Source organism: Sceloporus occidentalis, unplaced genomic scaffold, assembly GCF_023333645.1.
Source record: "Sceloporus occidentalis isolate IW3139 unplaced genomic scaffold, rSceOcc1.0.p SCAF_5, whole genome shotgun sequence".
NCBI lineage: Eukaryota > Metazoa > Chordata > Lepidosauria > Squamata > Phrynosomatidae > Sceloporus > Sceloporus occidentalis.
Window position 1 is genome coordinate 21,070,114 of NW_028316985.1, and position 13,951 is coordinate 21,084,064.

Sequence of the window (13,951 nt, forward strand, 5' to 3'; positions counted from 1 at the left end):
TCCATTGCTCCGGGTCCTAGTCTCTGGAGCAGCAGAAAACAAGCTTGCTCCCTCCTCAATATGACATCCCTTCAAATATTTAAATAGGGCTATCATATCACCTCTTAATCTTCTTTTCTCCAGGCTAAACATCCCCAGCTCCCTAAGGCGTTCCTCATAGGGCATGGTTTCCAGACCTTTCACCATTTTAGTCGCCCTCCTTTGGACACGCTCCAGTTTCTCAATGTCCTTTTTGAATTGTGGCGCCCAGAACTGGACACAATATTCCAGGTGGGGCCTGACCAGAGCAGAATATAGTGACACTATTACTTCCCTTGATCTAGACAATCAAACCAAAATGTTTTTTCAACCCAAACATTTTGGGCGCGCTGGAGGCTTTCCTCTTTTAAAAAGGACTTTGTATACAGAGATCCACATTTATTGACATTTACCACCTTGACAAAGGACAGATAAACAGGCAACTGCTACATAATAGTCAGCTATATACCCTTAAAAAATGTATCAAATCTATAAAGCCTTGAAAATTAAGGCTTAAATCAGCTACTAGATGACTAAGTGCTGCTGATGGTCATGAGCCAGGAGGAATCTACTCCTTGACCCCTGCTGGTTTTTCTCACTAATGTTACCTGCTTGTCTCAGGGAGGGTGAGCAAACTGCAAGGCAACAATGCAGAACAGCCCACTTTCCTGCTGTTGCTGGAACTAAAGGGGGGCAAACAAGTAGTTACTAAGCCTCCACACTGCAAGCAAAAAACACTGCCCTCGCCACTCCCCTTGGTTAATGAACAAGTAACCTATAACAAGGAGCAGAAACAGCCATCAATGACAAGAGATAGGACACACTGAAGGAACACTTGCACTAAACCTGGGGTCTGCAACTTAGAATACTGTAATTTAAAGGAAAGGAAGAAATTACCTACCTAACCATCTCATTTCTTCCAGAACATGTCAGTTTTGCAAACTTAATGAGGTAGTCTAGTTCTTTAGAAGGCAGGAATATCGCACCATTCAAGCCACCCTTGAAGTCTTTCTGCACATGCTCTTGAATGAAATTCTGTAGCACATACTGGACCTGCAGTACTGTGCAGAGCTTCTTCTTTTCTGCTTCAAGCTTCAGTAGGGTCTCCCTTCTCTGTGCTTTCCTCTGTGCTTTCAACAGCTGTATCAAAACAGGAACAATGTGGCACACTACACGTTTGCAACAGATCTGGCCAGAAAGTAGATCATAGTTCAGGAAAAGTTATTCATATTACCTATATCTTATACAAAATGAAGATGTATAAGGTACCTGCTCAAAGCTGAACAATTTTAATATTTTACAAACAGTCAATTAACCATACAAATTCTCACATAGCCTAATCATTTGGGTAGTGCACTATGTCAGGGCAGAAAAGGTGCTGATAGTGTGGTGGTGGAAGAGATGCACTCTGTATCAACAATGCCAGTCTTTATACAAGAAGGCTTCTTCTTTATCAGAGCTAATATCCCAGAGCAGTATCTTACTCATACTGCAGGAACAAGTGGAAGCTATCAGTTGACTCTCCTAGCAACAGCAGAGAACCTATCAATATAGTGCCACCTCCCCCTCCCAACACAATCAATTGTATATAAAGTCAACATAACACTGACCCATTTCTTAACAATGTAGTCTACTTACATCTTGACTAAGCCCAGAAAATGTCTTCTGAAGTTCTTTAGCAAACTCCAAGTTATGTATCACTTCATCATATTTTTCAACTGCTTCCTGTAATTAGCCATATATTAGTCTTCACTTAAAGCATCTAAAATTTACTAAGCAGTGTACATAAACTAAGAAGCAATATTATCCCTGTCCAAAGGTTTATAATCTAATAGGCAACCTCCTCTTTGCATGTCCACTTGATACTGTTTCATGATCTGTTCATACATAGCTGCTTTGGTACAATTCATAAGTAGCTGAGTGCTAATGGGTACCTAAGAGACTTCAGGATTAGGATTCCAAGGTTATACTAAATCATATGGTATCAAGGTAATGTCAGTTACCTTTTTAGTGATAGTACAGTGAGGAATTGGTTCTGCAGAGAGTTTAGAAAAGCTGTTCAGAGGATCCTCTGAAGAAATCAGGAGTGCTCTAACAATTTTCCCTTATTGATCAATATTGGTGTGTGAAGATTAGTGCATTGGCTTTAAAGGACCTTATTCCTGATGAGATAAAGGCACATTTAATTTTCAAAACAGGTGTTACTGCATTCAGCTGTGGCCTGGCGAAAGCAACTGCGCAGACTCCAGCACCACTTCTTAGCTACAGACTTCTTGCTATGATCAGCTTGAAAAGGAAACTGTACAGGAAAAGAAACAAAATGGCACCTGTTCTCTCAGCTAAGGTATTGGAGTGGGACATACCATACAATAAAGTATCTGGTCAGAGTCAGTCCATCAAACAACTCATGAGCTTACATAAACTTACTATACTGCTAAGTACCTGTTTTATTCATATGAATAAAGACACATTTTAATTCAGACACTGTTCAGTCTGCATCAGGAACCTGGACTTTTTTTTTTTTAAAGGTGTTCCAGCAGACTTTTCAAAGAGAAGTGACATGATCATAATTACAAGTAACTGTGAAAGTTCTAAATTGATATAAAGCTTGCTTGGTTTCTAATTTTTAATTATCAAGAGGTGGTAAACTTGAGGTTATATAGGCAAAGTCTAGGACATCTTATTCATAAGGTACTGTATTGTTTTTATAAATACATACAAAATCAAGGTATTGTTCTTATATTCATAAGATATTGATCCATATTCTACATCACCTACTTAGTTACACATATATAACTAAATCATGTCTCCTGGCCAAATCCCCACCCCAAAATCTGTATTACTAGGCAGCAGTTGGTCCGAGAAACAGGATTGTCTGTTCTGCTGCATCCTGGGGCACAGGATGATGATGTTTCCACCCCCCAAACCAGTGAGCAAGGCTGTAACAAGAAACCACAACAAGAACCCTGCTTCTCACAGTCGCAACCTCTCTTACTTGTAGGAGGGGATGGAAATGTTATTCTCCTGCTCTCCAACTGCAAGCAGAACAGACCTCAATTTCTTGAAGACGCTGTCTATTAAGTAGGTTTGAGAGGGCATTTACAATTGTGGCAACCGTGCCACATCATAACTATGCATTAGTGAGTAAAAAGCTGTTACAGATCCATAACTCTAGGTTACAAATCCGTAAGTGTAACACAGAATGCCAATCATTTTTAAGTATGGAATAATGTATTTAGTCATGCCTACACAAACTCATGTTTACATTACAGGCAAAAAAGTTGATAGCTTTCCTGCTTCCTTAATCCAGTGTCTAAATGCAATCACTTTTGTGCAACAATTAGCTAGTCAAGCTTCACCCCATCAAATATTACTGGAATTTAAAAGCTTCTAGCTTGACACTGCAAAAGAGTGCCAAGAACCTGAGTCAGGATGAAGAAAGCAGATTTACTATTCTTCATGAAATGCTAAAAGCAGATTATAGGCCACAGCAGACAGGCTATGCTACAGGGGTATATGATGAAACAATACATCACAACAAAGGCATCTTCATTGATTCCCGGACAGTATAGCGGGCCCCTGCCTTATGTGGTGGGGGGTGGGGGCAAGGGCTCAGGTATTAGCAGATCAGAAACCAGTTTCAAGTCCAGGGAAGAAGCAGAGTAAATTTGTATCAGATGATATATCACTATTTCTTATCCATCCATGCCTGAGGTACCATAAATGTCATAGCCCCAAAAGGATCCAAGATAAAGGTAGTTCTCAATATTAGACGAAGAAATGCCAGATAAAGGTTTAAAAAATGTTTGAAGTTGAAAACAAACAACAGAGATTTTACCAACTGGTCCTGGTTGAGGGACTCCCCTCGTTTCAGACGATCTTTGTAGTCTTCTAGTTTGAGCTGTGAACACATATCAAGCACAGGTTTAAAGCAGATTATGAACAGCTTTTTCTTGAAGACTTCATTATTTTCAAGCATAGGCCAAAGTTAAGTTACATGAATGTCAATAGAATTCAGAGGCACAGTCATGTTAATCTGGAATATCTGTATGCAAAGAAATCTTGTATCTTTAAGACTAACTGAGCAAAAGAAGTTGTAGCCTAAGCATTCCTAGACTTGGTCTACTTCTGATCATCTCAGGAAGTAAACCAGCTTATGCTACAACTTCTTTTGCACAATTAGTCCCAAAGGTGCCACAAGATACCTTTGCATAATGAATGTCAGTAATGATTCACTGTTGCTATTTCTAAGCTTAAATACATTTTAAAATTATCTAACTCTTTAATAAAAAAATCTGGGTCCTTTGAAAACAAATCATGCAATTTATAAGTAAACTCTGGGGTATCCATAGGATATTCCTTTTAAACATAAAATACTGCTGCAGTTGAAAAGAAATAGCAAAAATTTTTGAGACAATACACCTGAGTTCAGGATCTCCAATGCATAAGAATTTTGTAAAATTGGAAACACTGCAGGACTTCCAGATGGTTAATTTATCTGTTTACAATTAATATACCTAATGTAAGCTTTATATGACACATTCCAGGCTCTTCTATGCAATTGTTCAATGACTAGTGTGCAAGAATAAGGAAACCTGCTATATTAATCAATATAGAGAAATAGAAGACAACAACACAAAAAGGAACAACGAGAGATCTCTTCCACAAGATTCAGGAATTCAATGAGAAGTTCACACCAAGGGCAGGGATGCTCTACAATCAGAATAACAAACTACACAATCAAGAACAAATAAAAAGATGATAACAATAACTTTTAATTTTAAAATTAAAAATGAAGAAACATACAAAGATGAACACCAAATTCTAGAGAGCAAGGTAGAAGCTGCACTAAGAGAAATTGGCAAAACTAAATCACCAGGAACAGATGATACTTCAATTGAATTATTACAATCCACACACACACACAGAATCAACTCCAGTGTTGAATACACCATCAAATATGGGAAACAAAACAGTGGTCAACAGATTGGAAATGATCAATATACATTCCCATCTACAAAAAGGAGACACAAAAGACTGCAGCAGTTATAGGACCATAGCACTAATCTCCCATGAAAACAAAATTCTGCTCAAAATTCTGCAACTCAGATTCCAACCACACATGGAGAGAGAAATCCCAGAGTTGCAAACAGGGTTCAGGAAAAGAAAAAGCACTAAGGACTATATTGCAAACATACACTGGTAAAGGGCATGCGCCAAATAATTCCCCCCAAAAAATCAGCATGTGCTTTCATATAGACCATAGCTAAGCTTTTGACTGCACAGAGCATAAAAAACTATGGAATGATCTTAAAGAAATGGGAGTGCCACTTCAGCTTTTTTTTTAATGTAATTTTAATTAGGTATTTTTAAAACACATATAAAAAGAACATATATTTATACCAATCATTCAAAACATACAAAAACAATATCCACAACAAAACAAACATTATATAGCTAGGGATACCCCAACCAACAACATATATATCATACATTCCTCATTCATTAGTTCCTTTCTACCAGTCTAACTTTTATACTAAATCCATACAGTTTTTTGATTATCTGTTAAATAATAGTATGTTTATGATTCTATTTATACTTGCACTTACATGCTTATAATTTACCTTACAATCTTCCTTTGAAATATATGTAAATATGTTCATACAAACCTGATCTCGCTAATTTAAAGTGCCATTGGATTCTAGATTAAAACATAATTCGATTTTCCAATGGTTACATTAATATAAATCAGACTGAAAAAATTCAACTTAAACTAATTCCGTTCCCAAAACTGCATTCTCCCCCAAACATTTTGGAGATACATAATTATATTATCCCAATCTTCTTTATAGGAGTTTGATGGTTCATTTCTGATTCCTCGAGAGCTTGTCCATTTCCAACATGTCCAGTAGTTTAAACGTCCATTCCTCCTCCTTTGAGATTATTTCCTTTATTTTCCATTTCTGAGCGTACACTATTCTTGCAGCTGACAACATATACGGTAAAATAAAATTTTACTGAACTTTTTTTCCAACTCTTGTTCTATTATATTAAGCAAAAAACTTAAGAGCTATGTTAACAATTTTCTTAATTTAGAAAAAAATCAATTCCCAGAATTGTGTTGCTTTCCCACAGGTCCACCTCATATGATAAATAGACCCTTGCTCTCTCGCATTTGCAACATAAATTACTACAATTATTATACATTTTGCCAAGTTTTTCAGGAGTTAAATACCAACCAAAAAAGATCTTGTAATAATTTTCTTTGATATTTTGACTGCTAGTATATTTCAGCCTCTTTTTCCAGGTATATTCCCACTGATCTAACTCAATTGTAAAACCAAAATTCTGAGACCATTTGTTCATATTTTCTTTGACAACTTCCTCTTCTAAGTAATGCTTAAGAATACATTTATAAAGTCTTGCTAATACAGCATCTTTGTTCACCATTAATTCCTCTCATATTTTAATCTCATAATCGGTTGTATCTATCTGGATTAATTCCTTATATAAGATCCAGTTTGTCTCTTTTTTGGGATTATATCTGAAAAAAGCTTCATGAGTGGATGCCCAAAGGGGGATCCTCATGCATATTCGTTTTTTGTATTTTTTCCAAACCCTAAATAAGGAATGTCTGACAAAATGATTATTAAAGTCTCAATTCACTTTGTCCTTGTCATAAAAAAAGATAGGCGTGCCAGCCAAATCTCAAATTCACGCTTTCCAAATTCAACAAGTCTTCGTCTTTTAAAGTAATCCAATCTATTATTCATGATAAGCAAGCAGCTTCAAAATATAAACTTAGATTTGGCATGGCAACCCTTCCCCTCTCTTTTGAGTCCTGGAAATGTTTCATTTTTATCCTCACTTTTTTCCCCTTCCAAATAAATTTTGAGAGTCCTTTTTGCCATTCTTTAAATGGAATTTCATTTCTAATAATTGGGATTGATTGAAATTAAAAAAAGAATTTTGGTAGTATGTTCATTTTTATCACAGCAATTCTTCCCAAGAGAGAAAGATTCAAGTTTTTCCAGATTTCCAAATCTTTTTTAACACTTTGCCACAATTTATCATAATTATTAACAAATAATTCAGAATTTTTATTTGAAACCCAAATGCCCAAATATTTAACTTTTTTACTTAACTTAAATCCTGTGGCTAATTCTAATTCTTTAGTTTCAGCTATAGTCATGTTCTTGGTTATTATTGCTGTTTTATCTTTATTTATTTTCAATCCCGAGATTGATTCAAAGACTTTAAACTCCTTTATTAGTTCTTGGGAATCATTGATAGGGTCACTAATGGTCCCATCAGGTCATCTGCAAATGCTCTCATTTTATGTTCAGTTCCTTTGATTTTTATACCCTTAATCTCTGGGTTATTTCTTATAGTTTGAAGTAGAACTTCCATAAGTAATACAAAAAGCAATGATGACTGAGGGCATCCCTGTCTGGTGCCTTTACATATGTTTATCATTTCAGTTCTCTCTCTGTTGACATTTAATCTGGCATACTGTTTTTGATAGATAGCTTTAACCCAATTTACAAGTCTGTCCCCCAGTTCTAATTTTTCCATAAAACAAAATAACAATTTCCAAGAAACATTATCAAAGGCCTTCTCAATACCAAAAAAAGGCAGCAATTTTCTTATCAATATGTACTTCATGATAATCAAATCTATAAACTGCCTAATGTTATCTTTAATATATCTTTTAGGGATAAACCCACTTTGATCTCTATGTATCGAGGATGATATTACTTTTTTAATTCTTTCAGCTAAGATGCTTGCAAATAATCTGTAGTCATTTTTTAACAAAGAGATTGGCCTATAGTTCTTAACTTGTGTTGGGTCTCTTTCTTCTTTGGGGATCAATGAGATTACTACTTCTTTCCAAGTTGAAGGGAAGCTATCTTCTTTTAAGCCATTCATCATATCTTTTAAAGGTTCAGTTAGTTCCAGTTGAAATGTCTTGTAATATAATTATGGAAATCCGTCTGGACCAGGAGTACTCCCGGACTTACTACTCTTGATAGCATTCAAGACTTCTGCTGAGGAGATTGGTTGACTCAAAAAAGCTTTTTGTTCTAAGGTTATTTTAGGGAGATTCGTGTTTTCTGTTTTTGCTTGGTTCCAATCTTTTACTTCAGTCTTTTAGCTATCCTTTTTTCCATCTCAGTTCACCTTCTTAATCCCTTTCGGTCTCCTCACCTCCACTTTCCTTCTCCCTTCTCAATTTCGCTTCAATTTGCTTCAGCACTCTTTTCTCAGCTCTCTCTGATCTCTGTTGCAGTTCTTTCTCTCCGACTCAGCACTCTCTCCGCCTCTACACTTTCTCACTTCCTGTCTCAGCGTCCAGTCTCTTTCTCCACTCACTTTCCCTTTCTCCATTTCTGGTCTCGGGTCACTTCTTCAACTCTGCATTGGTCTCTCCACAGGATGGGGTTTAATAACAATACAAAGTAGGACAGTGGTAGAAGCCAGGCTTCTTCCCCCATTCAATTACTGAAAACAGCTGATAGCCTCCTTTCCTCCAACGATCCCGTTTGTCGCAGCTGCAGACGATATTGCGGATTGCGTCTTGATCTTATTCCTTAATTAATGAAGTTTGTTCTTTTATTCTTATATAATAGCAGTAATGCAGATAATAAATGGACAGAATAAATTGGTAGTACTCATGAAAAATATTCCAGTAGCTTGCCTGTCTTCTTGTTTAAAATAAGTCGGCGAAGGCGCTTGTAGCCAGGGGCTTTTAGTTCAGGGCTCAGTCTTTCATGGCTCCCTCTGCTTCTGCTGGATTCTTCCCCAATGCTCACCCTCCAGTTTGCAATGGAAGAGAACTCTACCCAAAAACGGGAATTGAGCTTCTGTGAGGTACTGCTCGAACCCCCCCTTGATGAGGATGTTTGACCCAAAGTTAACACCCCAAAATGAAAGATTTTGGCAGGAGCTCCTACCAATAGCCTCCACATGCCTCCATTCACCGACCGGAACTCCAGAGGATAGCGAGTGCCACTACCTCTGATAGTCCTGAAGACAAATCTGTACACAGGACAAGAAGATACTGTAAGAACAGAATATGGAAAAACAGAATGGTTCCCAGTTGGCAAAGGGGTAAGGAAAGGCTGCATTCTATTACCCTATTTATTCAACCTATATACAGAAAATATCATATGAAGAGCAAGTTTAGACATAGAAGAAAGAGAAGTGAAGATGGGAGGAAGGAATGTTGACAGTCTTAGATATGCAGATGACACTGTACTCCTAGCAGAAAATATTAAGAGACCTGAAACAATTACTAAGGAAAGTTAAAGAAGAAAGTGCAAAGGCAGGCTTACTGCTGAACATAAAGGAGGGTCTATATAAATTCAAGCTAGGTAATTAAGGCGCAGTACAGAGTGCCAGGAAGAGGCAGCCGGGAGCCGCCTTCTTTGCTAGGTAGCTGCACCAAAGCAACCAAATTGCACGGCGTGGCTACGCACAAGAAGGACTGCTAAAAAGCGGCTCCTTTTTGCGCCACCGCTAAGAGCTGGCGGCTCCATCTGGAGGCCGCACAGCAATGATGTCATTGCTACGCACGCCATCTATTTGACACCACAGCGAGGATGCCCTTGTTATGTGTAAGGGGAGTGTGAACGGGGCACCCCTCGTACATGACGAGGGCGTCCTTTGGGGCCTGTCTATACTGGACCTAAGAAATCTAAATATAGCAATACCAAGTACATTTCTATACCATTTATTAGTGCACTTAAGCGCTCCCTAAGTGGTTTACAACGTGTAAGCTAACTGCCCCCAACAAGCTGAATACTCATTTTAGCAACCTCAGAAGGATGCAAGCCTGAGTCAAACCTGAGCCCCCAGCTGATATTGAACACATAACTTTATGGTTTGTGAGTGACTGCAGTACAAGCATTTAACCACTGCGCCACCAGGGCTCTAGTCAAATAGACAAAGAATATCTGTACCTTGGATCAAATTTTGATCAGAACAGAGATTCTAGCCAAGAAGTCAAAAGAAGACTAGGAATGGGAAGGGCAATGATTAAGGAAGTGGACAAGATCATAAAGTGTAAAGATATACAACCGAGCACTAAGTTAGAGTCATTCAAGCCATTGTATTCCCTATCACCATGTATGGATGTGAGAGCTGGACAATGAAGAAAGCAGATAGAAAGAAAATCAACTCATTTGAGATGTGGTGCTGGACAAGAGTGCTGAGGATGGCCAAAAAGACAAACAAATGGGTTGTTGAACAGATCAAGACAGAACACTCTATGGAAGCCAAGACAACAAAACTAAGACCATCATACTTTGGTCACACCATGAAAAGGCATGAGTCATTAGAAAAGACAATAACCCTAGGAAAGGCAGTAGAGAAAAAGAGAAAGACCTCACACTATTGATTTGCTGGACTCAATCAGGGAGGTCATGAGCCTGAATCTGAAGAACCTAAGCTGAGCAGGGGAAGATAGGGGTTCTTGGAGATGTCTCATCTACAGGATCGCCATGAGATGGGGTGAACTCGAGGGCAGTTAACATCAATCAAGTATGAAACTACTTCCAGCTTCTTTATCCTGACAGCACTGAAAGATTACATGGAAATCCAAAACTCACCTGCAGTCCTATATTACATGCAAATCAATGTCTCAAAGCTGACCTGTACTTCCATATTACATGCAAATCAATATTGAAACTAAAGGACATAGCATCAAAAATTTTGAGATCCATTTAAACTACATGCTGTCACATGAGAAAACTCTCTTCTGTTTCTCTAGCTCTAAATGTCATTTAAAGGCTGGCAAAGCTCCAAAACAAAATCATCAACCACAAGCATCTCTATGCAGTGGGAGAGTATATACCATTTTATAATTTCATAAGCAAAAAACACAAGTCTTAAGGAGCTTGCAATTTAAATGACTGCTTGAGCAAGTGCTTGAACAATTGTTGTATTTAGTGACTATGGGCCCGAACAGACAGGCCAAACTAAAGCTGCTTTGGGTCACTTTGGAGGTATGCATCTTAAGAGGCCAGAAGCTGCACTCCAATCCTTAGAACTGGAGTGTGGTTTTGGCATGGCTTCTGGCCTCTTAGGACGCATGCATCATTTAAACAGGATACCTCCACAGTGACATGAAGCAGCTTTATTTTGGCCTGTCTGTTTGGACTCTATGGCCTGTTACAGACTGCCAAAATAAAGCTGCTTCGAGTCTCTTTGGAGGCATGCTATTTAAATGATGCATGCGTCCTAAGAATCCGGAAGCTACACCAACGCTGAACTCCAGTGCTTAGGAATGGAGTGTGGCTTTGACGCGACCTCCGGACTCTTAGGACCCATGCATCATTTAAATAGCATACCTCCAAAGAGACCCGAAGCAGCTTTATTTTGGCAGTCTGTAACAGGCCTATGTCTCATTTGCAAATGTAAATGGATATTAAGTTTCCTGGACTATGAAATCTCCTAGTTGCCACATGGCCAGAAGGAGGAGGGGCCATACCATCTTAAATAAGAAGAGAAACAGCAAAATGCAGGCCTATGATTAATATCTTCAAAAAAAATTCTCCTGTTTGGTTTGTAACACCGCGCCTGATGAAAAAGCCAGTGAAGCCTCGAAAACTTACAAAAAGTATATTGTGCATTTTGGTTGGTCAATAAAGGTATCACTGGTGGATTTTTGATTGGATGTCTCATTTTGATCATCTAACTCAAATACATACCTTCTTTTTCTCAATGTTCCTGATCTTGTGTTTTAGACAAATAAGCCCATTATCAATGTATGTCTCATAGGCCTGGGACGCTGTGGTGGCAGAATTCAAAGCAATCGAGCTCAAGGGAAGCTGGTTATCCCCTCGAGGACCTTGAGTCACCTGCTGCTTAGCTGTTTTCATGCTCTTCTCCTCCCCTTCTTCAGAGCAGCATGAAGGCGAAGGGTGACGAAGCGGGGACTGTGAAAGCTGCACCATTGAAGCGGCTAGGGCTGCAAAGAAACTGGTATTGTTTAGCTCTTCACTCACAGTAACTTCAGCATTCATATTTATAGCATTAGAATATCTGCTGTGGACTGTATAGAAGATGCGCATTTTAAGGCAGGAAAGATTTCCACAAACACAGAACTTTACAGAAGTTGGCTGTGCTCTTGTACACATTGATGTTAAAATGTAATATAGCTTTTCAGTATGCTCAAGGCACAGTCATCACTGAGGTGTAAAAGCTTAAGCAGCATTAACCATTTAAACTTTAAACAGCCACAGATCTGACAACATTTTACATCTGAAGAAGCCCTAAAAAGGGGGACTGTAATTTTAAAAAAATCATCATTCACAGTACAGTACTCCTTTTTCATAGACTCCTTTCTCCCCTTTCCTACCTTGGTGCAGAACCTACTGCATCTGAACTTCATGTACATGTACCAAGTCAATCATTCAACAGCACTTAAAGATGCTGGCCTCAACATTCATGTCATTTTGTTAAAAACAATGAAGAAGTAGTAAAATATAATAACTCTCACCATTCCTTAAACACAATAGAAACAACAGAAACACTCTATCCTGGAGACAGAACACAGAAAGCACCTGGACAAGACAGAGACGTCTCTGTCATAATCAGTTTATGGCAACCAAGATCAGGGTGGAGTAACTGGTATTAGAAATTAGCAAGGCCAGACAACTAAAACAATGGAAGATAAAGTAACTTCCAGGGAATGGGGGAGTAGCCCTGCTAATCTGCTGCAGCAAAAAAAGTCTTCCAGTTTCTTAAAGCCCTGCCACAGCAGATTGCAGAGCACTTCATCAGATGCAACAGGAGCAGTTGTTGTTCCCCCAGCAAGAAGAGGAGGCAAATATGAACAGGGCATTTTATTTTTATTTCCAAATAGTGATGGGATGGCATAGGCCTAAACTCTAATCCTAGCCAGATTTACTCTAAAGCAATCCAACTATCCTCAGCAAGACTCCCAGATAAACATGCAGAGGACAGCAGCTAGATAATGCAACCTGCAAGCTTACTCAGGAGCAAGTCTCCCTGTGGCTAATGGGGCCTATTAGATTACTGCTTTCCTAGGACATTCACAAGGGTTACTCTGGCTACACCATTTTACTATGCCACTGTATTTACTGGGACTTGAATATCCACTGGCGGAGAGGGGGTGTCCTAGAACCAAACCTCAGTGGATACCAAGGGCCCATTGTATATTTGTTGTGTGCCTTCAAATAATTTCTGATTTACAGCAACCCTATCTCAGGGTTTTCTTAGCAAGTTTCTTCAGATGGAGTTTGCCTTTGCCATTACCATCTTCTAATGAGTTTTTCACATGAAGGAAATCAAGAGTTTATCCCATGAATATCCTGGAAGAATCGCGTAATTACGCAAAATGATTTCACATGACATCGCACAAAACCTGCCATTAAGATGCATCTTTTTACTTTCGGGATTTTGGCGACAATGCATTTTCGATATCACTTTATTTGCACAAGTGCTTGTGATAATCATTTGCGCAATTACTTACCATTTTTGCTTTATTTGCAGGATGCTTTAAATGTGCATTAATCTCTGTTTAATACTGAAATTAGCCTGAGACTGAGAGAGTATGACTTGCCCAAGACCACCCAATGGGTTTTCATTGCCAAGCAGGGATATGAACCCTCTTCTCCAGGGTCACAGTCCAACAATTAAACCACTGCACCACTATGACTCTCTCATATATAGCCAGCGCACTGTATCCACAGATTCTTTACCCATGGATTCAAGCACCCACAAGTTGAAGATGTTCTTAAAATATTTAAATTCCAAAGAGCAAAGCTTGATTTTGCCATTTGTTATGCCACTGTATTTAATGGGACTCGAGCATCCATGGATTTTGGTCTCCACAGGGGAAGGTGGGTCCTGGAAGCAAACCCCAACAAAGACCCACTCTGTGTGTGTGTGTGTTTGCATGTAGATA

The 13,951-nt window shown here is 38.6% G+C and overlaps 1 protein-coding gene across 8 annotated transcripts in view; it reads right to left on the reverse strand.

Moving 5' to 3' along the window:
* Positions 1–13,951, reverse strand: part of CAPRIN2 (caprin family member 2) — a 52,788-nt gene that overhangs the window by 37,937 nt on the left and 900 nt on the right. For all 8 annotated transcript variants that reach the window (XM_089527823.1, XM_089527822.1, XM_089527821.1 and 5 more), the window contains 4 exons: positions 11,730–11,989; positions 3,857–3,919; positions 1,657–1,743; positions 920–1,158 (listed from right to left, as the gene is read on the reverse strand). In XM_089527823.1, the coding sequence (XP_089383949.1) occupies positions 920–1,158; positions 1,657–1,743; positions 3,857–3,919; positions 11,730–11,975 (635 nt within the window). In that variant the 5' untranslated portion in view covers positions 11,976–11,989. Of the gene's footprint in view, positions 1–919; positions 1,159–1,656; positions 1,744–3,856; positions 3,920–11,729; positions 11,990–13,951 lie in introns of those variants that run through there.